The sequence below is a fragment of the Choloepus didactylus genome, chromosome 8 (assembly GCF_015220235.1).
Source record: "Choloepus didactylus isolate mChoDid1 chromosome 8, mChoDid1.pri, whole genome shotgun sequence".
NCBI lineage: Eukaryota > Metazoa > Chordata > Mammalia > Pilosa > Megalonychidae > Choloepus > Choloepus didactylus.
In genome coordinates, this window is record NC_051314.1 from 48,190,640 (window position 1) to 48,218,287 (window position 27,648).

The following is a 27,648-nucleotide window of genomic DNA, read 5'->3' on the forward strand; positions in this document are numbered from 1 at the left end:
ACACACACATTATAATGGTTGTACTCAGAAAGACTAACAATACCAAGTATTGGTGAGGATGTGAAGAAACTGAACTCTTATACATTAGTGATGAAAACATAAAATGGTACAGCCACTTTGCTGCTACTGCTGCTTTTTACGAGTTGGGTTTAAGAAGAGGTTTTCCCATCCGCTCCAATTAATATGTTTCTCTATGTATTGGTTCCATATAAATCAATAAAGCTAAAGGAGATAAGGAAAAAATTTTTAAAATACAAAGATTACTATTGCCATGTCATTTTACATGAAATTTATGGACAATTACAGAAATAGTATTATAACAAAATCATTATCTACTCTTATAACTATCTTTAATCACTAAAATCAATTGAATCCTGATGTAAGTATGAGCCCCTCAAGGAAACATTCCTATATTTGAAGTAATGCATATAACTAGCAACATCTTCACAATTTCAGGGTCTTGCCAGTTCATAGGTAAGACCAGTTCTATAATAGGTATGACTGCAGTAAATAGTGTCTGCTAAATAATGATTAGTTTACAAAGAATTCCCATATCCCTATTTTATGTTAATCTCTAGGCTAGATATTGTAGGAAATACAGAAGCATTATGTACATTCTTGACTTTACAGGCTTACAATCTAACTGAAGACACCATGCCCATACTCATAAATACAAAGGCTATACAGTAAAATCTCTATTAGTCACTTTTCCCTTATCAGAATCTCCAGAGAAAGCAAAGCCTTCCATTTCCTCTATAAAACATACTCATTCATGCCAATAGCAAGCTTAATGCTAGTAACCAGTGGTTTCCTTACAAACGTCAACACATTTGTCCCTACCAATTCAGATGCTTTCTTACCAAAAGGTAATTGAGTTTGTTCCCAGACCTGTTTATGACAGTTCTACTTGTGAATCAGGAAAATTCTGGCTCCAAGTAATAGAATTAAGTTTTGAACAATGAAGAAAATTTATTACCTCATATAATAAGAAATCTGGCAATCGGGTAGGTGAACCATTCAGAGACTTAACTCTGGGTTTGGAGTTAGTTGCTACATGGTGCGTTGTGGGAAAATAGGCTCAGGTGTAACAGAGACTTTCAGCAAATCATCACTTTATTATATACACAGCACAAAGGGTAGAAAAGAGCAGGTGAAGAGATCCTATCACAGCTAAACCCTTGGAAAGGCCAACTGTTCAGGTCAGGGTTGGCAGCAACACATGCCCTGCTCTGCATCAGAGATGAGGGACAGTTGTGCTGCCCAAGTGTTGCGTTTTTATACACCCACGGGGGCTGGGAGCCCTGTAAATGAGCAAAAAGTATGAATCAAGTGATCTTTGTACCCTGGCAAACATCTGGGGCTGGCTGAGATTTAACATCTCCCCTGAGGTACTTGTGTTCTCTTGAGAAATGGAAACATATTGAACACTGCATACAAACAAGCAAAAACAGAAACATAACCTGAAACCTCCACACAAATAAGCAAAAAATGGAAACATACCAAACACCTGCACATAAACGAGCAAGAGAAGGCAAGGGATGGGAGATGGCCACTGAAGGTGTCTGTGACTTCCCCAGCACTAGACCAGCTTCTTTGTAATTCTTCTGGTTGCAAGATGGGTGCAGAAACTCCAACATATCTTGTCTCCACAAGATAATATCTAAAACCCTTTTCAGTAATGGGGTAAACTTTCCTACAAAGTCGGCCAGCAGACTTCCAAATATATTTTGTTGACCCAAGTTGGCTTTTTAATAACATATGTAGTACTAGCAATAGAAAGAAAAACTGCAATTATAGGTAGCACTTATAGGAATCCACAAGCTGTACAACTTCTTACTTTCAAGCAATCTGGTCCAAAGAGCAAAATTCCCACCAGGCTAATCTCTTACCCCTTATCTATTATAGCCTTTTTCTTGCTGGATTATCTGCCCTAGGTCATAGGTTTGAAGACAGAGGTGTCTCCAGTTCAATACCTGGGGGGAGATATCTTCCCTCATCTCCTAATTCTATTTAGCTGACCTTCCCATAGAAACACTGTTACACATGGTAATAACATCTTTAAATAATATTAGTAAGGTACAGTACTTCAGATAGAACAGTTGTATATTGTTGACTTGACTTAGAGGTCTAACCTAATGACTCTCAAATTTATAACTCCAGTTTGGAATTCTCCCATAAACTTCAAGCTCATATATCCAACTATCTACTGAACATTTCCACTTGGATATGTGATAAACACTTCAAATTTAACATGTACAGAATTGAGCTCTTGATATTCTCTGTAAAACCTGCCCCTCCCATCATCTTCCTCATCACAGTTAATGTTATCTCCATACTTCCTTTCTGTCTCTCATACCCTACATTTGAATTGTGAGCAAAGTCTATTGGCTTTTCTTCAACACACAGCTCATAAAATGATCACTTACTGATGTTACTTCATACTTACTTCACTGTAACCTGGCTAACTGCAACAGTCTCCTCAATGGTCTCCTGGCTTCCACCTTTCCCCTCTGCAGTCCATTCACAACAGGGTAAAACAAAGTGTGACCATGCCACTCTTCTGAGTAAAACCCCTCATTTCCTCTCTGATCTTTTCTCCCGCTACTAAGCTCCCCTTTTTACTGAGTTTTTTTGCCTCACCTCTGGAAGACCCTGCTCAGGTAGGAGCTAATTTCTAAAAGGAACTAGCTTCGACATCTACAGACTATGGTGAAGTGAAGAATGTGAAGACTGTAAATTTTTGCTACATAACACTCCACAACGTAGCCAGAGTGATCCAGTGGCTCTAATGGCTTCCCATTATATTCAGAATAAGAGCCCAAATCATCATAGTGGTCTCTAAGACCCTAAAACTACAGGACCTGCCCTTTCTACCCCGCCCAACCTTAGCACCTGCTACTCTCCCCTTGCTCACTCCACTGGAGCCAATCTTGCTTCTTGACTATTTCTTGAATACTCTAGGCATATTCCACTTCAGGGATATTAAACATGTTATTCCCTCAACCTGATGTTGTCCCCCCAGATATTCTAATGGATAGCTTCCTTACCTCCTGAAGGGGTTCTTATGTCAAATACTAACTTTTCAATGAGATTCACTTGCCCCTCCCCCTCAATCAAAAACTTTAATCCTCCATCCCTGAAGTAGCTGCTTCCTTTCCTTTTTAAAAATTTCTTGTATTTAGCACATATCATCATATATAATATATACAATAGAATAAAATATATTTTTAATCTTGTTTATTATTTCTCTCTCCTCATTAGAATACAAATGCCATGAGGGCAAAGATATTTTTTGTTTGTTTTGTCCACTACTGTATCCTCAGTATATAAAACAATTCCTGACATATGTTAGGAGCTAAAAAAAATAGTAGTTACATGAATAGATAAACAAATTTTAGAAATAAAAATTAAGAAGGCTTGGTAATGTGAATGAGAAAGGCAAAGGTTTTTTGTATGTAGGGAAATAATACGGTTGAGCAAAGACGAATTCTGTTTTTTTTTTTCTTGAGTTCTATATGATTAATTATTTCAGAATCTTTCCATTTACCCCTATGAAATCTGCATTTATTAAATATTCATTTAAAAGAAAAGTAGTACATAAATAATACATTTAAACTTAAATATTGTGAGACTCGAACATCATTAATTTGCTATTAATTTATTTCAAGAGAAAGACCTCACAAGTCTGCATTTGCTAAGGACAATCTGATTTGGACTAATTTGGACCTTACCAAAAGTCATTATATTTTAGGTCATCTCATACATTAGGAACAATGTTTTTGTGAAAAAAGTGCCTTTATTCCTCCCTGCATGGGACATGACTCCCAGAGATGTAAGTCTCCCTGGCAACGTGGGAAAGGACTCCTAGGGATGAGCCTGGCCATGGCATCATGGGATTCAGAATGCCTTCTTGACCAAAATGGGCAAAAGAAATGAAACAAAAGAAAGTTTCAGTGGCTAAGAGATTTCAAATGGAGTCCAGAGGTCATTTTGGAGGTTATCCTTATGCATTATATAGATATTCCTTTTTAGTTTCTAAGGTATTAGAATAGCTGGAAAGTAATACCTGAATCTGTTGAACTGTAAACCAGTAGCCTTGATTCTTGATGATGACTCTTTAACAATATAGCTTTTATCATGGGACTGTGTATCTTATGACTGACATTCTCTTCATCCAGTATATGGGCAGATGAGTAATAAAATAAAGACAAAAATATATATATAAATAATGGGGGGGAGATAAAGGGTATGAGATGTTTGGGGTATTCTTTTTTATTGTTTTCTTTATTTTGGAGTAATGAAAATATTCTAAAATTGATTGTGGTGAGGAATGTACAACTATATGATGATACTGTGAGCCACTGATTATATATTTTGTATGGATTATATGGTGTGCAAATATATCTCAATAAAATCACATTTTAAAAAAAGCTCTTAAATTTAAATATTTCAAAAATGTTTTTTCTGCACCTTAGAAATAAATCTGTATTATTCTAAAGTTCTTTGTTATGCAATATTCACACAAATAAAAGAATAAATGTAGCATATATGTAAAGTTATAAAGCAAAACAATAAAGCAAACACCGCTTGTCTTAGTTTCAGTTATTCCAGAGGCATATCCTGTGACACAATTTAAGAATAAGTGATTTGGTAGGTGAAAGAAACACTGGTAGAAAAGTAGAAAAGCGACAGAGAAAGGAAGGCAGCCCAATAAAAGGTGCGTTATCAAGTAAAATACCACTGTAGGGTTTAATTACACTGGGAAATGCTGAGACTTAGTGTAGAAACTCATACCTCAGAAGCACCCCAAATGAAGTGTCAAGGAGTTGATATATTTTTACATCCATGTGCATCAATTATTGATTCAAGACTGCTCACAGGGAGGAATTAATTCCCAGAACTTGTATGGAGGCACTGCTTGTTTCAGCAGCCAGAGAAAACCCACAGGGAAAGAAATGTAGATATTGCCAGGTGGAAATCAGGCCCCTTGCCATGAAATGGCGAAGTCTGAGGATATTTGAGTAAGGCACCTAATAGCACCTAATATACCCAACAACTCATCATCCATCTTAAGAACTAGAAAATTAGTATTTCTACTGCATATCATTCTGTTCCTTCCATATCCCATCTCCTTACTTCCCCTACTAGAGGTAACAACTATTCTCAAATTTATGTCTATTGTTTATGATTCCCTTGCTTCTTTTCTTTAATAGCTTTTTAGCAAATATATTTTTATATTAATAATATACCATTATTTGGCTTAAGAGCTTTTAAAAATGCTACCATAAAATATGTAGTCTTCTGTAACTTGCTTAGTTTTCCCATTCAATTTTATGTTTCTAAAATTTATCCATGTGATAGGTCCAGTGGTAGTTGTTAATTTTTACTGATGAATTATGTTTCAATATGTAAATATACCACAGTTCAATTATCCAGTTTCCTATGGATGGAAATTAAGTTTGTTATTAGGTTTCTGCTAACAGGGACATCCTTGTACAAACTTCCTGACGTGTGTGCATAAGTTTCACTAGGAGAGGGTACAGAATCAAGAAGCTGAATTGATGAGTCACAGGGTATGCAATTGTTCATATTTACAAAATAGTGAAAAATTGTTTTTCAAGGTGATTGTACCAATGTATACTCAAACCAACATGGTATAAGAATTCTTCCTGCTTCACATCCTTGGCAACATTCAGTTTTGTCACACTGTGTTTGTGCCAATTACATGGGTACAAAATGGTATCACACTGAGGTCTTATCTGCATTTATCTGGAAAAATCTCAGCCATTATTTCTTTAAATACTGTATCTACTCCATTCCTTCTCTTTTCTCCTTCTGGTAAACTAAAGAGATATGTGACAGATCCTCTCAATCTATTCTCATATAGCTTAACCTCTCTTTCATATTTTATATCGTTCTGTCTGCGTTATATTGCAGATAATTTCCTTAGCTTTGTCTCACAGTTCAGCAATTCCTTCTTCTACATTAAGTCTGATCTAAAATAAACCTTGAAACCACCACTGAAAGGGTTAACCTGATCCATAAGTAACTTTACTGCACACCAGCACAAAGTATGACAATCTTTAAGCTAATACAATAAAGTCCAACAATCATCAAAGATAAATAATGCCCATCAACCAATAAGAAATTATTTGACATGTGAAGAAACAGGAAAATATGACCCATAACCAGTAGAAAAAAATAAGTTATAGAAATAGATCCCAAAATGACAGTTGATGTAATTAGCAGTCAAGGATATTAAACTTGTATTTTAATTTTATATAAATGCTCAAGGATTTAAAGGAAAATATAAACACAATGAGAAGACCAACAGAAGCTATTAAAAATAGAATAGACAATTTTACTGGATGGGATAAACAGCAAAATACACACTACAAAAAATAAATAAATAAAAAAAAATAAAAGCAGTGAACTTAAATTCCTAACAATAGAAAATGAATAGAAATAAACAGCATAACAGAAAATGAACCAGAAAAAGAAAAAAGGACAATAAATAATGAATAGATACTCACTGACCTAAAGGACAATATCAAGCAGCCTAACATACATGTAATTGGAGTCCCACACAGAACTGAAGTGAAGGAGATGTAGCAGAAAATATATTTGAAGAAATAAGGGCCCAGTTTTTTCTCGAAATTTGATGAAAATTATAAATTTTCCAATCCAAGAAGGTCAATAACTACAAGGCCATACAGAAGATACAGGACACCAAACCAAGGAACCTTATCAAAAAGTTGCTAAAAAACTAGGAACAATCTCCATTTCTGTGAAAAAAAAAGTGCCCCTAAAGCAGATCTAACATGACACATTAAGCTATTTCAAAAATATTTTCTCTGTAACTTAGAAATAAATCTGCTTTATTATTTTAAAGTTATCCGTATTATGCAGTATTTCATACACATAAAAGAATAAATGGAATATATGTGTAAAGTTATGAAGCACAATGATAAAGCAAACACCCCTTGTCTTACTTTTAATTGTCCCAGAGTCAGATTCTTGACAATAATTTAAGAATAAATTGATAAATACCTGAAACTATCAAACTACAACCCAGAACCCTTGAATCTTGAAGACAATTGTGTAAAAATGTAGCTTATGAGGGGTGACAATGTGATTGGGAAAGCCATATGGACCACACTCCCCTTTGTCCAGTGTATGGATGGATGCGTAGAAAAATGGGGACAAAAAAAAAAGGCATCCAGTGTTCTCTTTTACTTTAATTGTTCTTTTTCCCTTTAATTTTTATTCTTATTATTTTTGTGTGTGTGGTAATGAAAATGTTCAAAAATTAATTTTGGTGATGAACGCACAACTATATAATGGTACTGTGAACAACTGAATGTATGCTTTGTATGACTGCATGGTATGTGAATATATCTCAATGAAATTGAATTTAAAAAAAGAATAAATTGATTTGGTAAGTGAAAATAACACTGCTTAGATGGTAATAATACAAACACCACAGTTTTATTTTTGATGAAAATAAAAATGTGTAAAATTAAGCCCACAGGAATCCTTATTGAATATCCTTTCATAACTGAAGTTGGAAGCATATCAGTAATCTCAGCTCAATTATACTATTGGACTTAAGATTTAGGCACCCTCACTTACATAAGATTTGTTGGTTTTGTCATGAATGCTAGACTGTTGCACTGCTTTTGCAATCACTATAGTACAGATTATTCCCATGGACTGGAATATCAACCACAACCCTAAACTGAGTCATATTATCTTTTGTTCCCCTTGTTATGTATTCCCAAACTAAATGATTGGGTTTATTACTTGGCCTTTATACAGAATCTGAGTCCAGTTCCTGTGGTCTCTGATGTTCTTCCTCATTTAGACCCGTCTTCCCCTCAGGTCTAGACATTTATCCCATACTCCCACCATCCATGAACAGATCCTCTATCTAGCCTACCTTACTACCAATTATCTGAATCTTCTGTTGTTAGGGCTCTGTCCTCTCAGGTGGACCTTCTGTTATTAAATGATGCCTTAATTACCTGTTCTTGCTATGCCCCTTTTAACTCCTACTAACCTGCCCATTTGTTCTTCTAGAATCCATTCTCACTGTCATTACTCTTAAAGGACACTAGTGGTCATCATTTCAGAATCACCTAAAGGATTTTTAGAAACTTGGCATTTACTCCCAATATTCTGATAGAATAGGGGGTGGGGGGGGGGGGGAGAAGGGGTTTGTTCCTTCTACTCCAGCTGAGAAACACTGCCAAGGAGAGCCTGATAGATATTGCTCAGATATGGCAATGGAGAAAAGGCTGAGAACTTTGCCTCTAACCCCTATCAAAGAAATCTATTTTGCCATAAAAGTGTGTCTACATGCCTAGTCTCAAACTCTCCACAGTCTAGAAAAATCCACGGAAAAGATTCTAATACCTCTTAAAAATTGCAGGAAGGAAAAGACTCCATTACCTTCACTGCTCCCTTTGTAGGGATGAGAAAAATAACTTACTATTTTCCAGGTCAATGTGGCCAATCATTGATTTTTTTTTTAACATCTATATTCAGACACTCCTACCTTTCAAAAGAGCTACTTTTCAAAACACAAGGGCATTGTGATTATGACACTATGAAAGAATACAAGTCCTAAGAACCAAAATTTCTTTGTGTTATTTTATTGAGGCAAGTATCACAGACCACAATTTTGTAGCCCAGATCCTGAGAACACTTAGCAGCAAACAAGTTTGTGGACTGTCATCTTCATAATGTTGTCTCAAGTGGCAGTTACAAATGTCAAATAGAATAAACCCTAACTTCCATCCACTCTGAAAAGAGTGAAAATTGAAGCAAAATGTTGACAGTCATATTTTCTTTTTTACTATAAATTTGTCATAATTATAGTGTTCTGAGGAATGAGAGAATATGTTTAAAGGATCTGACATCAGCTATAATTTAACAACATTTTAAAGGCTAGATAGTAATCATAGAAAATGAAATTTGAATCAGACAAAAAAACGGAAATATCTTAATGCCTGAAAATACAAGGAAATATTCTTACCTGCTTTATTCCACAGAAATCAGTAATACTGCTGATCAGCTCTGACATTGCCTGAACTTCATGAGATTTTTTTATGTTCATAAATTCATCTGGATTCACATTTTCACCTGACCAAAATTAAAACAAAATTAAAATACTGCTATTAAAGAGCAAAATCTATTTTGAATCAACAGTTGATGTTCACATCTTGTGTAATTAACATAGAGATTCTATGGTAACATCTACATGACAGATGTTAGTTTAGCTGTTACGAATCAAATATGAATTCAGAAAATAATAGGACCCGTAGTACAATGGCATTATAAAAATGTTCCTTGATACAAAAAATAATTAACCATAAAGGAAAAGATTGATAAACTGAACTAAAAAATAAATTTTCTTCATTTGAAGACCCTGTTAAGAAAGTGAAAAGGCAAGTCACAAAATGGGAGAATATATATATATACACACAGACACGCGCGCGCACACACACACACACACACACAGATATATATAAGTAATTAATACAAATAGACCTGCTTCCCCATGACAGCATTGAGCAGTAACTTTTTCTTTCACCTAAGCCTTCTAGTATCTTTTAACTGGGGTGTTTAGTCCATTTATATTTAATATAATATTGATATGGTCAGCAAAACTGACTGTAAGGATTTTGAAATTTTTAGTAACCCACTGCAATCTTTGTTTAGGGACAGAAACTATCTGAAGTAAGAGATGTCAGAGGCTCACGTAGGATAAAATGTGGAGATCCACAACTAAGTTGTTCTGCTTAATATGGTGCATGAGACTACCTACTTATTTAGGCACAAGTTGATCAGGGTTTATGATAAAAGATCTAACAATGAATTAAGAATATGTTGGACAGATATACATAGATGGATAATATATTGTTTCTAAGTACCAAAAAAAAAACCACACACACCATATATACATACACATAAATGCACATACCAGTTCTCTTTTTTTGATTTCCTTGAAGGGCTACAAGCAACTGTTCAAAAGAAGTACATATTCCCATGTTTTGTAGAGAGTAATATTCAGCAGCCAGAGCAAAGTCTTCCACACTTATCAGCTTTTTGGAAGTCTCACAAAATATTTTGAGAAAATCAGCAATATCTGAAAAAATGAGGAGAGAAATAAAAATGTTAGCAATAATTAAACAATAGCTATTTTGCAAAAGGTTGAAAAAATAAATGAAAAACACTAGATTTCAAAACAAAATACATTATTTTCATTTTGGTTTGAACTTTGGCTATCTCTCTAGTGATTACATTTTTCTTTGCTATTTAAATGATTATTTGTAGCACCCCATTTTCTCTTAATACTATATATAATTAAATATTTCTACTCCAAATTAAAATTGAGCTTTTTCTTTCGTTGTTCCAAGAGCCAAAAAAAAAAAAAAAAAAAAAAAAAATCTTGCTAAACAGTAATGTGCCCATTAAATTTATGAACTGTCCTGGCTTATCTACAACTGTAATTTATTATAAAACAGTTCCAGTATCATTTGGGTTATGTAGAACTTTAGTACATTGTTGGGGTGCATTCAAGGCACTGTCAAAATGAGTTCTAAAATTAATCAGTTTATAATATGATGAAAAAAGCTCATTTTCTTCCCATGGTCAATTTTAAACTAGACATTCCATAAATTTAGTATAGTAATTGTTGATAATTTCCAAATGCTCATTCATTTACAATACGATGTTTAATTGTCTTATTGCTCACAAATACCTGGTGCCCCTCTCTGTGTGAAGATCATATACTCTCGTTGAGGCCAACAGGTATGGCCGCATGTTGCAAAAGTAAAATGAGCCACTTTCAGTAGAAATTTTAAGCATATCAGAAGCTTCTACACTCTTTCTTTTCCAATTGTAGAAGTTTGTATCAAGATGGAATCTCCCTCAGCTTGAGTCCCTGAATGACTATGACAAAGACAGCACTCCTGGCAACCTACAATGGACATGCAGCATATTTGGAAAATAAATTTTGTTATTTTTAGTCATTTAGTGTATAGGCTTATTATTAAATCATAATCCTGCCCATTCTAATGAATACACATAAGCAGCCTGACAGATTTGCTTCTCATTTGCTCTAACTCATCTTTTTATGGACATTTTTAAGGCATGTTAATTTATCTACAAGATTAAAAAAAAGGCATTCTAATTTGTTGGTAGTGGCTCAAGAAACTCTTGGTGGAGGAGTATAATTAAGTCCATTCTTTAAAAATTATTTTTAATAATTAAAAAAACTTATATCTAGTGGTTAAATTAAGTAAAATGTTCATCATATCAAAGCATGGTTTAACAAGAAAAACCATATCCTATGCTATGAAGTCTACTCTAGCAAAGCTGATCTTCAACAGTTCCTTATGAAATAATAAAAATCCACTTAACACAAAACATAATGATACTGCCTGACCAAAACTAAAAGCAAGATAACTGACAGAGACTGGCAGAATTCCAAGTTAAAACTACCTACTAAAGCTAATATCTATTAAGTTGGTGGTGGTAATGTTTACCAAATTCATTAATAAGAATAAAATAACAAGAGATGTATAACTTCCATTTTCAAATCAACTAAATAAAAATTTTAACTACAAAATACTGTAGCGAATTTATTTAAGATATATTTTGTGTATTACATAAAGTTCTTGGGACATTTTACAAACTGAATTTACTAATGCAGCCAAAAGCAATAAAATCCACATCAAAATATTAAGGCATGATACAGAGGGGAAAACTCAGTCAACTATTAAGTAACACTCTCAGGTTTAAGGGACATCTCAACATCCCTAGGTCTCAGGGAAGCAATTTCTTAGAGTGTGATAGAATAAGAGTATTAAATCTCAATGTGCAGAGGGACTATAATAGTAGTCAGCTATTGGACAATGTTGCCAACAGAAAGAAATGTGATGTTTCTGTTGGAAAAGCAAAGGTTCCAATCAACTTAACTATCCTAACTGAAAATACTTGAAAAAATTCCAATCCAACCTGAATAAAATGTTAGTATTTTGGTTTTAATTATAAGCCTTCCAGTAACTTCAGAAATATAAAGGTCTAAATCACAAAGATAGTTTCTTTTTAACAATGATTACTTTTTTAAAAAGGATAGTATTCTGATTCAGTCCAATAGTTTATGTCTTTTAGGGCTGAACCAGTTAGCTCAGTTAGTCTAAAATGCCATGAAAAAATCTGTTTAAACTACAGAAATATAGTTGTCATACCTTCTTTGTTTTCAAGTGATCCAGCCTGTAATTGCCATTACATGCTATTTTTAACGGTAAAAGAGAGGAAGGGTCAGTGATCTTGGCTTTACTTCTATTTCTGAAACAGTCAGTAAGAAAAGTTATGTGGCAATGGTCAAAGTATTTTTAGTCCTCATAGTACTTCCCTAGGTACTTATATAATAAATTTAGGTTATGTAACTGGCAAAAACAGCATCCACACTGTTATTCAACTTATATTTAGTTAATTCTAAATTAGCTAAATCCCCACCCCCACCCCCCACCTCCCACGGAAAGCTTTGTTTTGAAATTTGCTGACAATTACACATTCGTTTCAAGTAGCATGATTATTTTGCCAATATCTCCCTCTACTGGAAGTACCTGTTCTGCTTTATAACATGCTTGCTTGCTTTTCTCTTGCTTTGTACATCCTATATTACTGTTCTCAGAAGTTTCTTAGAGGACATTAACTTGGGCTTCAGAGCACGGGGGATGGAGGTAGTTATTTTCTATAAATCTAAGATCAGAATATCTCTAAGTATCTATTTTTATATCCAAGATGAATGCACAAGAAAGACAGAAAAATCATGTATACACATGTTGGATTATGAAAATCACAAAGCAGAGAAATGCATAATAAAATTTCAAAACTAAAAACAATTAACATATTTATATTTAATAAATTAAAATTTCAAAAATAAATGTCTATTACTTTACTTGAACGTTATATAGCACTTCAAGGAAGACAGGATACTGTCAAGTTTCTCAATAATTCATCATTATTATTGCTAATGCTGATAGTACTACACAGGCCAGGCACTGCTCTAAACACTTTTTATTTAATATGACAATGTTATTAGCTAATTACATAGTGTACTTACTCCCATTTACAGAGGAAGAAACTCAGACTTTACAGTGGCTGTAATTTATTCAAGTCTGCACAGACATTAAATAGCAGGGCATGTGAATCAAGGCTCTTTAGACCCTGCTCTGGATTCCCACATTCAGTTAGTATGTCACAGCAGTTAAGTACAGTGATAACAAATGAAATTAGGCAAGACAGCAGTCAATAAAAGCATTGGGCACACCTGGCTGTCAGAATCAGGTCTGGCAGGAATCCTCTTTGGAAAAGATCAATATGTGGTAACATCTTATATTTCACATTTGCCTTATCTTTTTTTTTTTAAATTCAGTTTTATTGAGATAATTCACACACCACACAATCATACATAGTGCACAATCAACTGTTCACACTACCACCACACAGCTGTGCACCCATCACCACAATCTATTTTTGAACATTTTCCTTACACCAGAAAGAATCAGAATCAGAATAAAAAAGAAAAAGAACACCCAAATCATCCCCCCATCCCACACTATTTTTCATTTAGCTTTTGTCTCCATTTTTCTACTTATCCATCCACACACTGGCCAAAGGGAGCGTGATCCACAAGGTCCCCACAACCACACTGTCACCCCTTGTAATCTACATTGTTATAAAATCGTCTTCAAGAGTCAAGGCCACTGGGTCGGAGTCCAGCAGCTCCAGGCATTTACTCTAGCTACTCTAATACATTAAAACCTACAAAGTGTTATCTATATAGTGCATAAGAATGTCCACCAGAGTGACCCCTCAACCCCACCCTTAACCTCCCAGCCACCGAAGCCCCATTTCATTCCATTTCGCATCCCCCTCTTGGTCAAGAAGATGCCCTCAATCCCACGACACCAGGTCCACACCCATCTCTGCCTTATCTTCTTAATTCTTTCACTCCTCTCCCATCAATACCCTGCTTTCCACCAGAAGTGACCTCAAAGTTTAAAGAAATTAAAAAGTAATTCCTACATATAAAACAATTGACAAGTCTCTTAAAGGGGAATAAAAATGTTTTATAATAATGTTTTGTTTTGACATCTATTTCTACAAAGTAATCTTTTTTTTTAAATTTTTATTCAGATTGTTCACATACCATACAATTATCCAAAGATCCAAACTGTACAATCAGTCGCCCCTAGTACCCTCATATAGCTGTGCATCCATCACCACACTTAATTTTTGTCCAATTTTTAGAAACTTTTCATTACTCCAGATAAGAAATAAAGCCAAAGACGAAAAAAGAAAAAAAAAAAAGAAAAGGAAACTTGAATCCTCCCATATCCCTAACCAACCCCTCTCAATTGTTGACTCATAGTACTGATATAGTACATCTGTTACTGTTTATGAAAGAACGTTGAAATTGTACTAACTGTAGTATGTAGTTTGCAATAGTTATATATTTTTTCCCTATATGCCCCTCTATTATTAACTTCTAATTGTATTGTCATACATTTGTTCTGGTTCATGGAAGAGATTTCTAATATTTGTACAGTTAATCATGGGCATTGCCCACCATTGGGTTCAGTTTTATATGTTCCCATCTTTTGACCTCCAACTTTCCTTCTGGTGACATATATGACTCTGAGCTTCCCCTTTCCACCTCACTCATGCACCATTCAGCACTGTTAGTTATTCTCACATCTTGCTACCATCACCTCTGCTCATTTCCAAACATTTAAGTTCATCCTAGTTGAACATGCTGCTCATACTAAAGCAACCGCTTCCCATTCTTTAGTCTCATCCTACATCTTGGTACCTTACATTTCATGTCTATGAGTTTACATATTATAATTAGTTCCTATCAGTGAGACCCTGCAATATTTGTCCTTATGTGTCTGGCTTATTTCACTCAGTATACTGCCCTCAAAGTTTTGTCATCAACTCATTTTTTTTTTAAGATGGTTTTGTTCACATGTCATATATTCCATTCTACGTAAACAATCGATGGTTCTCTGTATGGTCAAATATTTACATGTTCACCACCTTCACCACTATCTACATAAGGGCATCTACATTTCTTCCATAAAGCAGCAGAGAGTGTCAAAGAAGGTAGAGAAGCAAAAGAAAAAGAAAAAAGAAAGAGGAAAAAAAGAAATGACAGCTAGGAAGCAACAAAAGGAAAAATAACCTTAAATCAAAGTAAAGTGTCAGAAACCACCACCAATGTCAAGTGTCTAACACGCCTTCCCTATCCCCTCCCCTTATCTGCATTTACCTTGGTATATCGCCTTTGTTACATTAAAGGAAGCATAATACAATGATTCTGTTAGCTATAGTCTCTAGTTTACGTTGATTGCATCCCTCCCCCAATGCCTCCCCATTTTTAACACCTTGAAAGGTTGACATATGCTTGTTCTCCCTTGTAAAAGAACATATTTCTACATTTTATCACAATTGTTGAACACTCTAGATTTCACTGAGCTACACAGTCCCAGTCTTTATCTTTCCTCCTTTCTTCTGGTGTCTCACATGCTCCCAACCTTCCTCTCTCAACCGTATTCATAGTTATCTCTGTTCAATGTACTTATATTGCTGTGCTACCATCTCCCAAAATTGTGTTCCAAACCGCGCACTCCTGTCTTCTCCTATCACTCTGTAGTGCTCCCTTTAGTATTTCCTGTAGGGTGGGTGTCTTGTTCACAAAGTCTCTCATTGTCTGTTTGTCAGAAAATATTTTGAACTCTCCCTCATATTTGAAGGACAGCTTTGCTGGATATAGGATTCTTGGTTGGCAGTTTTTCTCTTTCAGTATCTTCAATATATCACACCACTTCCTTCTTGCCTCCATGGTTTCTGCTGAGAGATCTGCACATAGTCTTATTAAGCTTCCTTTGTATGTGATGGATTGCTTTTCTCTTGCTGCTTTCAGGATTCTCTCTTTGTCTTTGACATTTGATAATCTGATTATTAAGTGTCTTGGAGTAGGCCTATTCAGATCTATTCTGTCTGGAGTACGCTGTGCTTCTTGGATCTGTAATTTTATGTCTTTCAAAAGAGATGGGAAATTTTCATTGATTATTTCCTCTATTATTGCTTCTGCCCCTTTTCCCTTCTCTTCTCCTTCTGGGACACAAAAGATACGTACATTCTTGTACTTTGTTACGTCCTTAAGTTCCTGGAGACGCTGCTCATATTTTTTCATTCCTTTCTCCATCTGTTCCTTTGCGTGTAGGCTTTCAGGTGTTTTGTTCCCCAGTTCCTGAGTGTTTTCTTCTGCCTCTTGACATCTGCTGTTGTATGTTTCCATTGTGTCTTTTGTCTCTTGTGTTGTGCCTTTCATTTCCATAGATTCTGCCCAGTTTTTTTTTTGAACTTTCGATTTCTGCCTTACGTATGCCCAGTGTTTTCTTTATAGCCTTTATCTCTTTTGCCAAATCTTCTCTAAACTTTTTGAATTGATTTAGCATTAGTTGTTTAAATTCCTGTATCTCAGTTGAAGTGTATGTTTGTTCCTTTGACTGGGCCATAATTTTGTTTTTCTTAGTGTAGGTTGTAGTTTTCTGTTGTCTAGGAGGCATCTGACCTCCTAGGCCACCCCAATCAGGTTTTCCCAGACAAGAACAGGCTCAGGTCACAGAAGGAGGAAATATTTTTCCCTGATGGTTTTTCTTAGAGGATTGACACATCCTGTGCTTTTCTGCCTAGCAGGTGCACCTGTCAGCCTGTCACTGGCTGGTGTAAGAGGGTGTGGCCCGTGGCTCTCCTCCCCCAGGCTTTGGGGTCTGGTTCCAGTAAGTCAGGCAGTAGAGCTGGGCCCCTCCCTTTCCTCTTGGGAAGCCATGCCTCCCCTCCCCCCGCCGAGAGGTCATCTGCATATCAATAAGTTCTTTGTTTCTCTGACTCTGCAGGTCAAAGTGCTGTGATTTTCAAATGGCTGAGGCTTTTTTACTGCAAAGCACTGTGGGCTGAAAACAGCTGAGGCTTTCTCCACAGAGAGAAAGGGACAGAAAACTCCCAGATTCACCCGTCAGCCAGAGATAGCACCTGATCCTCTGGGTTCCCTGTCCTGAGACAGATATGACCCCTGACTTTCCCAAGGTCAGCTGTCACCAAAAGCCTCTGCTTGTTGAGGATTTGCTGTCTGTATTGAGCAGTTAACATTAAAACCCCAGTTGGAGCTGGGCTGAGGTACACTAGCTTGTTTGGAGAGTGCTGCTCTCTAGCTCTGCGAGGTTTCCGTGAGGGAGGGGCTCTCAGCTTTCGGTGCAGGTCCGCAGTTTTTACCTACAGATTTTATGCTGTGATCTCAAGGCATTCCTCCCAATTCAGGTTGGTGGATGATGAGCGGACAGTCATGTTTGTCTCCCCGCAGTTATTCCAGGTTATTTACTAGTTTTTTGGTCATTTATGATTTGTTCCAGTGGGGACTAACAGTCTTCCACTCCTCTCTATGCCACCATCTTAGCTCCTCACTAGAAACAAAGTAGTCTTACTGCTTCATGTCCAGTTGTAAATCAGCAAGAACTTGCACACAGCAGGCACTTAGTTAATAGGGAATGAATGAATGAACGAATGAATGAAAACAATCCTGCAATATATTTACAAGTGGAGCATCACCAACTATACAGGGAAAAACAGAAATTCTTCTAGGTTCAGTAATCACTGAGGTCACCAGGAGAACTTCAATAGCACAGCTGAGCCTTTTGGAGGAGCATAAATCCTAATCCAAGCCCTAACTGTTTACTATCTGAGGGTGAGACAAGAATGCTTTAAAATGTTTAGAATGTGATATAAGATAAAAGGCAATTATGTGCTAAATTTTGAGTCTTAACTGTGTCACAGGGGTTAAGGGGAAAGATCACTATTGTTATTTTCACCAGCCTAGAACTGTCCCATGGCCCAGCATTTCTTCAAGAAAATCAACACTGCACTCTTAATGATCCTCACAAGGGCATAGAATCATTTTATATTCATTTCTACATGAATGCTCTATAGATATCTCCAATTCAGAAGGTTCAAAGCTGATCTGAATGTTTTTATACTGCCAAATCCTTTTCCTTTTCCTATTTTCCTATCTTATTTAATAGTGTCATCAGCCACCCAGTACTGATGTTAAAAGCTTTTACATGATCTTAATTGTTTCTTTTGCTCTCAATCTGTTTATCAAGCCACCCATCAATCCTAATATCAAAATGTATTTTATTTGGAATCCCTCATTGTCACTGCTATGGTTGAATGCCTATTAACTCTTACACATGCTACTGCAATAGCTCCATAGTTGATTTTTTCCTTACCAAACTCCCATAGCACCAATGCTCAATAAATATTGGTTGAGCTGAAATGAACACATTTTCTAAAAGGAAATTTACTTACATTCAATGCAAATTTAATTATACATTTTTAAGGCTTTGACTCCCACAACAGTTCACTTCAGACTTCAATCGTTTATACCTGTATAGTAGAGTTTGACCAAAAAATAAAGTCTGTCTTACTGAACTTTGGAAATAAAAGACGGGATGAGTTAAATTTTATGAATGTTTGAGTATATCCATAATCCTATACTCTACCTAAGGAAGAAAATAGAATATCTACTATTATTTTGTAAAAGAAATCAATTCATATCACCCAGTTATGGACTAGGAAACTTTTTGGGCTAAACTACTCTAGCTTAATTTCTGGTTGCATATGAAATGAAGAAATATATTATTTCAACATGTAAAGGATGCTCTTGGAAAGAATAAAATATAATTAACGAAGGATTCACATGCATGCCCTTATTGTGCCCATATTAAATCACACTAATGTATAAAGTAATTTAACCATTCCAAAAGCATTTTCACAACAAAGTTATTTATGAAGGTGACATCAAATATAAAAATAAGGAAATATAACCACAATATTTTAACTCTAACAGACCTTTTTCATAGTTTAATCGGAAGAAAAACAAAATATCATATTAAGAAACAGAAACTGAGCTTTCACTTGCTAAATAAAAAGTAAACTTGATTTAAAAAATTAACAATTCAGGCGATGCCTACTGTGCCAGTTTGGATATATTATGTCCCCCCAAAAGCCATATTCTTTAATGCAATCTTGTGGGGGTGGATTAATATTTTTGATTAGGGAGTGACATCCTGATTGAGTGTTTCCATACAGTTTTGACCCCGCCCATTCAGGATAAGTCTTGATTAGTTAACTGAAGTCCTTTAAAGGGAGCTCTCACAGAGAGCAGAGAGACGAAAATGCCCCAAAATATGCTAAGCCAGGACACACAGACATGAGATACTTGGAAGCCGACAGAGTTGCTGCTGACGCTTTGAGATGCTAGCCCAGAGTTTGCTCTGGAGAAGCTAAGAGAGGACAAAATGCCCCAAGGGCAGCTGACAGAGCCATTTGGAGATGGCCACTGAAAGCAGACTTTTGCTAGCCCAGAGTTTGCCTGGGAGAGACTAAAAGAACACCCCCAGACACTGAGAGAGAAACATCCTGGGAGAAAGCCATTTTGAAAGCAGAACCCTGAAGCAGATGCTAGCCATGTGCCTTCTCAGCTGACAGGGGTTTTCCGGATGCCATTGGCCATTCTTCAGTTAAGGTACCCTAGTGTTGATGCCTTAGTTTGGACACTTTTATGGTCTTAGGACTGCAACTTTATAAACAAATAAACCCCCTTTATAAAAGCCAATCCATTTCCGGTATTTTGCATAATGGCAGCATTAGCAAACTGGAACACCTACTATGTGCAAGGTAATAACCAAACCTGAATAAAGTTAATTTGTTACAACTTGAGATTCCTTTACAGGATGATATCTCACTATTTACAGAGCATGGTGACAATAAATGTTCAATTTCCAGGTACACTTCTACTGAAATACACATGAGATGAGTTTCCTTACATAGGCCCTTACACTTATTTTTCCCTCTGCCTGAGATCATCTTTCCCTGATAGTTTCATGTCCCACTCTCTCAATTCCTCAGGTCTTTGCTCAAATGTCACAACTTCAGTGCAACATTCCCTGACAACTGTATTTAAAAATACCATCTCCCCTTAACTCCCATCCTCCTCTGATTCTTTATCAAAAAAAATTTTTGCAACACTTGTAAACATCTGACATAGCACGTAAGATCCAAAGATTTTAATTCAGAACTGTGTACCCAGAACCTAGAATAAGACCTGGCACATAATAGTTCTTCATTGGATGAATGAATAAAATGAATGAGCAAGCATGAACATGAGAGATAAACTAGGTTTTGAATGTGGGTTCTCAAATTGTCTATTCCTGTGGCCATGAGAAATTTACATACTTGCTCTAACACTCAATTTCTTTATTCATAAAATGAGGAGAAAAGACTTACTTTATAATATAGTTTTAAGGAATATGCACACATCCATATACATACATGTATATTTACATATATATACATGCATGTACCATGTAGACACACACAAGATACATTTATGTATTTAATTATATTATTTCTATGTATTCCTAACACAGAGCCTAGAACATATTAGGCGACCCCCAAACCATGAAGCTCAAACTAACTAACCGAGCATCCTAACAGCTGGGGCTTTGTTGGAATATGGGATGGAAAATTCTCAATATTTAGTTAGGCTCAGAACACCATATAGGTACAGATACAAAGTTTGGAAATCTCCTTTTCACTAGTGGAAAAGGAGATTTGGGCTCTGGAACTTGGCGTAAGACTTCCATCATTAGAATGAAGGCACAACTAGGGATGGGTGAACTACACCTTGAGAAACAAGATGAAATCCAAGAGTCAACATGGGGGCAACACATTCTAGGTAGGACTAAAGCAAAAATAACTCAGTTTTGAAAGCCCAATGGTTAGCAACAGGGCACCATGTCCTAGTTTTAACTTCAAAGTACAGGAGAGAACTTTAGAACTAATGATGCTTCTTATTGAATTTGATATGAAATTTGGGAGATACATTATAATCTTGACTCAGCCTTAAAGAATCTGGAGTAGAGTTTCAAGTTTGCTTTTTTGTTTTAATTTTCCATGCTCTTAAGTCTCTGTTTTCAGAAATTAACCAAAACTGAGAGTAGATTCCTAGAAATTCAGCAACTCCATTTAAAATTAGAAGTATTTAAGAATAAATTAAAGTATTTGTAAATATTTTCTTTATATTTACATTATAAAGAATATATAACAAATTTAAATTTAATGTATCAAATATAATTTTGTTAGTAAAATACAACATAAATTCCAAATTGTAAAGCTTTAAAAAGTGATGTTATAATTGTAAAGGATACATTCAAATGAACATATTACAGTGCAAAAAGTGCTGTGAAATCAATTTCTTGCCCCTTTCTTGTTAATTCCAAAGACATCTCATTTTCAACTTCAAGTCATTTCTGAATACAACTGTCGGCTCCACTGCCCCATAGTGCCTCAACAATGCCACTATTTTAATAACTGACACTGTACTCATAACTCAGTCTCTGATTCTGTCACATGGTCATTCTCTTCTCCCTGCTTCTCCTACTTACTGTGTCCAGATTTCCTATGCTTATAAGGATACTAGTCATATCATATCAGATTAAGGGCCACACTAAGCCAGTTTGGCCTCAACTTAACTAATAACATCTTCAAAGATCTTATTTATAAAGGCATTCACATTCAAAGGATCAGGGCTTGAAGATGTCTGTTTCAAGAGAACAAGATTCAAACCACAACAGTACCCTTGGAAGGATGATTCCTAACAGTTTAATTGCCTAGCCTCTAGGATTTGCCTGCAATATTTTTTTCCTGACCTTTTTTCCAGCTATTGAAGAATTTATGAATACAATGCTCCTTTTTCCTCACTGTCTCCAAATACACTTTACAGTTTTCTATCTCAACCCTTTAGCTAACACTGTTCTAGCCTCATATTCCCTACTGAGCCATATTAAATTCAGTGAGTAGCACTTGCTACATACTAGACACCAGAATGCACAGACTAGGAAGTAAACAAAAACAAAACATTATAACACAATGTGTTAAGTGCTCTATTAAAGGCATAAATAAAATAATACACAAATGACTAACACTGCTTTGTTATTAATTTAGTTTAATTTGACCTGGGCTTTGAAAGATGATAAATAAATAAATGGATATTTATTAAATCGATGGAGGTGAGGGGTTTCCAGGCAAAGAAGGTAGCATGAACAAAATTAGGGATAGGAAAAATGCATGAGACATTTGAGGAACAACACAGCAAGTATAAGGTATACTGGTAGAGAAAGAATAACAAGAAAAATGTTGATAAGACTATGCCCCTCTGTCCTACTCCCTCCCTTCAACATTGGTAAAAGACATGTCTCAAAAATTGAGAATGGACAACAAATTATTTTATCCATTGATAGCTGGAAAATTTGCTTACCCTAGCTGAACTTAGCAGTCTACTCTTTTTACTTAGTACCTAGAAGGACATTAACCAGACCTTTTCAGTTCTGCATACAGAAGTAAGATAACAGAACATCATCAAGAGTACCCTGTGGTCCAGGGAATTAGTGACTTCCTCCTCAAAAGACAAAAGTTTGAAGAGTCATTGAAGACCCTGCCCATAAGAGCTTGCACATCAATATCTAAATCTAATCACTGAAGCTGGAAAAACAAGATGTGCTTGAGACAACAGAGGATTAAGAAATTTGCCCATGCCTTCCTCACAAATTCAATGTCATTGCTGACCTGACAAGAATGCATCATGCAGTCATTACCTAGTTTTTGACCCTTACCCTTTACCTATAAAAACCCTACTTTGACCTGGTTTGGGGAAGATCCCTCCAATTTCTTTTCAGCACACTTGCAATAAAATCATCTTCTCACTGAGAGACATGTTTTCCTTTATAGTGCTGAATCAGGCAGGCTCTTCTGTTGGCAAGAGTTGCGCTTGTGGTATCACCATCTTCATAATCAAAGTCGATTTCTGGGGTCAGATCATGTAGGATGTTTGATCATTTATTAATTTGGCTGGCCCAATAATGACTGGTCATAGGCCCTTTCACCTCAAGATCCAGGTTGCCCAGCCCCTAAACATGATTGTAGCTTTAATAGCAGGGGATAATAAGGTCTGGAGAAAAAAACTTTAAATCTTCACATTTTCATAGGACTTGAGAACTGGTAGCAACCCAGATATCATTTAGCTAAGTGACCCATAAATACTTTTGGTTCTCAGTCCCTTTTGAGAATGTGAAGCAGACTCCTAAATTCACTTTCAGGAGATACAAGGGAACTAACTGAGCCACAAAACAAAGACAATAACCTCTAGTACTTTCAGGAGCTGGGCAGATAATTTCAACTAGTTAAGAAAGCTAGGGGAAGAGGATACATCTACCTAAAGAGAGCTATTTGCTATACAGATATATGTAAATGCAACAAGATGTCTGGGTCTTACAATTTTCAAAAGAAGCTGCAATTCCAGATACTATGTGTATAAAATCTGTCAATTTTGAAATGTTGGCTAAAAACTATAAACACTATAGTGGTCACACAAAACATGTTTATAAGCCAAGTGACCTGAGGGTGGCTATTTTCTGCCATAGATGAACACCTAGCAGTTACTTCTTGGATGAGAAAGTAGGCCTATAGTTAAATATCCTGTGCAAGACAACATAGCTATCTATGTTAGTTCAAGATGGATTAGAAACAGGTTTTCTAACTTTGAGTCTAGCCTGCCTATTTCTGAGGGATATAGAATAGGAGGATGTCCAATATGTATTAAATGGCTACTCATTTACATGCTAGGTTTTAACTCATTTATATGCTAGGTTTTAACATGTATTTCATTTACTTTCATACAACCTTTTTAGGTAGGAATCATGATTCCAATTTTTCAAAGAGGGAAACTAAGGCTCAAAATATTAACTAACTTGTATAAGATTATACAGCACTTACATGTCAGGCTTCAAAATTACATGTGACTGACATCAAAGTCCATTTTCTTTCCACACTGCATCCTATTGGCTTACATTAGTGGCCAAGATTCCAATTGGAAGATGACAATAGAAAAGGCCAGAAGTTGAAGAACTCTATAAGAAATGGATACCTACTGATGGATTTTGAGAATAGGAAAGACAAGAACAGAACTATGATCCTGGAAGATATATCTGAGAGGAGTTCCAACAAGAACAACAGTCTGGAAGTTATTGGCAAAATGGTGTTGCAAGATTCAAAAAGGAGGGGTGCTAAACTATTTGCCAGGGGAATGAGAAAAAATAGATGCAAGACAAAGGGAAGAAGAAAAACTGGCAGATTATGAGGCTGGGTAACAGGAAGAATGATGATGTCATTTATAGAGGAGCTCTTCAACCACTGAGGTGATGAGGTAAAGCCCAAGGAGTCATCAAAACATGCAGGCACAGTTTTACCCGGAAAGAATCTAAATCATGAAGAGAGGTGACCTTAATTGCAAGCTTCTAGTAAAAGGGTAATGATTTGACATAAAATACTAAACAAATAGGAACAAATCTATTTTAATTGTCTAAACATAGGCTATCATCAGTATAATTTAAGTAGATAATGGAAAAAATGTCATAGAGAGAAATCTCCTTGAACGTTGTTTTATTTAACTTCTGATAACTAACCAAAAGATACAGAGGAGGGGGATGGTAGTAGGGGGAATAGTGTTAAAAATTAGAATATAAATTCAAGTTCTAAATAGTCTCATCTAAAAGGAGCACTCTGAAGGCACTTTCTAGATCTCAAACAGACCAAGTATGATGATAAATTATCCTTGGTTCCCAAAGATGTATTTGCATTGCTGCTCTCCTGTACTCATGATCACAGTAGCTCCCTAAGAACAGGACTAACAATAGCCACTATCTTGGCTCTGTGGCTTTGTGATGTTATTTCCACAACTGACTAAAAAGAATCAGAAAAATAGAAAACGGAGTTCAGTAATATATTTAAGGAAAGTGAGTGAATAAAAGTTAAATACAACATAAGGAAACAGACCACTTTAATTATTTCTCTGTTTTCACTTTCTATTTTCAACATGCTTTCTGGCTTCATGTATTTGAAATTAAATGTGAGTGCAATTTTAATATATCATAATCACAACCACCACCACCACTACCACCACCAAAAACTACTTAAGATGGTGCTGGGGACTGAATCATGTCCCCAACAAAAGGCACATTCAGATCCCAACCCCTGGTCCTGTGAGTGTGAGCCCATTTGTAAACAGGACTTTAAAGGTGTTATTTGTTAAGTTGTGTCCAAACTGAATGACAGTGGCCTTAATCTAATATAGCTTAAGTCCTTACAAGCAAAAGAAATTGGACACAGAAGGAGAAGCCACAGGGAGCAGCCAGAAGTTGGAAGTCAACAGAACTTGGAAGAGAAAGGAGAAGACACCCCATGTGACAGAAAAGCCAAGGACAAAGAATTGCAGGTAGCCAGCCCCAGAATACCACAGTCTTCAAGGAGAAAGCTTCATCTTGCTGAAACCTTGATTCTGGACTTCCACTAGCCTCAAAACCATGAGCCAATAAATTCCCATTGTTTAAACCAACCCATAATATAGTATGTGTTTTAGCAGCCAGGAAACAAACAAAGACAGATGGCCAAGAAGAAATTTAATTTGTTAAAATGAAATAAAAATAATTTAAAGGAAAGCTTAATAAAATAATAATTTATCATAGACATACACTGTTATTCAATTAAAATGATGGTGAATTAACTACATTGCTGCTTACCAAAAGGAACTAATTCTATAAACCTTTTCTCAGCACTCAGTCCTTATAAAGATCATGTGAGTGACGATAAGAAATAAGTGAACCAGCAAATGGCTTCAATAAGCTGAAAGAAGAGTCAAGAGAGTCAAGACAGAGGCCCTGCAGGATCAGAGTTTTAGAGGAAACCAAAGACAAGCTCTGACCCATAGCTTTGAAGGTACAGAAATTGGACTTTCTGAGAACTGATTAGATTTTCAAAGTTATAAGAAATTGACTTTGAAATACAAAACTTTTAAATTTACATCAAGGTACATATTTATAACAATAACTCACACTGTTCATTTGCTAGGATATAGAATACAGTCTCTTAATTTTAGAATTACAATTAGAACAAGGGAAGTTACATATTCTTAAAGAAAATTTTAATCAAGGGTATAGCTGGTTGAATACCTCTGTAGTCTAGACCTATTTCTGTTTCATAAAATATTTTAGCTATCCTAACTCAGAATATCTCTTCCCTCTTGCTTTTTGGAAGAATTTTCTAGACAACACGAAGATAAATTAGTTTCTGAAGACCAATAGATAATTCAATTGAGAATGTTACAGATTTATATATGTAGTCATTACTTCCTAAAAAACATACAGCCTGGTCTCCTTGAAGGGATTATAACATAATCTTAATCTTCCAGACGAGATACAGAAGACATGTTTGTTTTATCAGCAATACATTTAGAAGTTATCTTTTATGGCTTTCTTCTGCAGATGATTAATCTTACCTATGTTATGACTTTTAGAAATTTTAAACTGAAGTCATACCTACCTGATTTTATCTCCAAATTCTCAGGATATTTTACTGTATTCTGTGATGTACTGAATGATGGGCTACATTTTCAGATAGGAAAAGAATAGCTGCTGATTTTGATCTCCTCAAGCTAAGTTCAAAAATCTACTAGCTGGATCAAATCATACATAAACAGTGATCCTAAACATAACATAAACAGAAATACACCAGAGATAATAGATGTCAGGTTCAGTACATTTGCATCAAGTCTCTTCAATAACATTCTTTAAAAATCTACACTTCAAACATTCTTTAAGAATTATTTACTTTGCTGGGCTATATGACAGAAACTGCTTAACATGCTGGGAATATAATAATGTAAAAGATATACACTGTATCCATGTTTTTAGAGATTTTATAATCTAGTGGCAGTCACAGACAAGCTAATAGACACTGACAACAGTATGATGTGCTAAAATGGAAGAGGATATGGATTGTTATAGGAATATATGTATTTCTAGGAGATCCTGACAATTTATTCTCCCCAAAGAAAGACCTAATTATCACCATCACCACATTATCATTATCACTATCACGACCATCACCATCATCATTATTTTTTAGCTTCAATTTATTGAACCCATGCTATGTTCTTGGTTCTATGTTGGGTGGTGTATATGCATCATATTTAATCTTTACTACAACCCTATGAGATGGGCAATATCCTTACTTTTGAAAATGGAAAAAATTAAAAAACAGCCATGACAGACAGATTTCAGCTCTTAGCTGGCCTGTCACTAACAGGTAGGCCATGGACTTCCCTACTGAACATGAAAAATTTCACAGTACACCAATATCAAATGAGGTCTGTAAGCATCACAACTCCGTAATCATGCCTGAGCACAGGCAAAAACAAGAACATTGAGCAACAACACAAAAATTACCAAACATCCCCCTTTTCCTAAGAGGAGTGACTGCTGCTTCTTTACCAATTACACCGTAACTTTTGCTCCATATCTCTTGCCTCCTATATAAAAAAATTAAGATTCACAATCATATAATATTGTGTTAGCCTCAAAGATGTCCCCCAAGGAGCATCTCCTCCTAGAAACC

At 35.7% G+C, this 27,648-nt stretch overlaps 1 protein-coding gene across 7 annotated transcripts in view; it reads right to left on the reverse strand.

Annotated features, from left to right (window-relative positions):
* METTL25 (methyltransferase like 25) overlaps positions 1-27,648 on the reverse strand; it is a 124,959-nt gene that overhangs the window by 90,597 nt on the left and 6,714 nt on the right. For 4 of the 7 annotated variants that reach the window (XR_005218340.1, XM_037845932.1, XM_037845931.1 and 1 more), the window contains exons 2-3: positions 9,986-10,150; positions 9,038-9,144 (exon numbers count right to left, since the gene is read on the reverse strand). Coding sequence is in view for 6 of the 7 variants with exons in the window: in XM_037845932.1 (XP_037701860.1) it covers positions 9,038-9,144; positions 9,986-10,150 (272 nt within the window). In the remaining variant the exon portion in view is untranslated. Of the gene's footprint in view, positions 1-9,037; positions 9,145-9,985; positions 10,151-10,765; positions 11,128-12,257; positions 12,358-27,648 lie in introns of those variants that run through there. The other 3 variants (XM_037845933.1, XM_037845935.1, XM_037845934.1) reach the window with 3 other exon arrangements.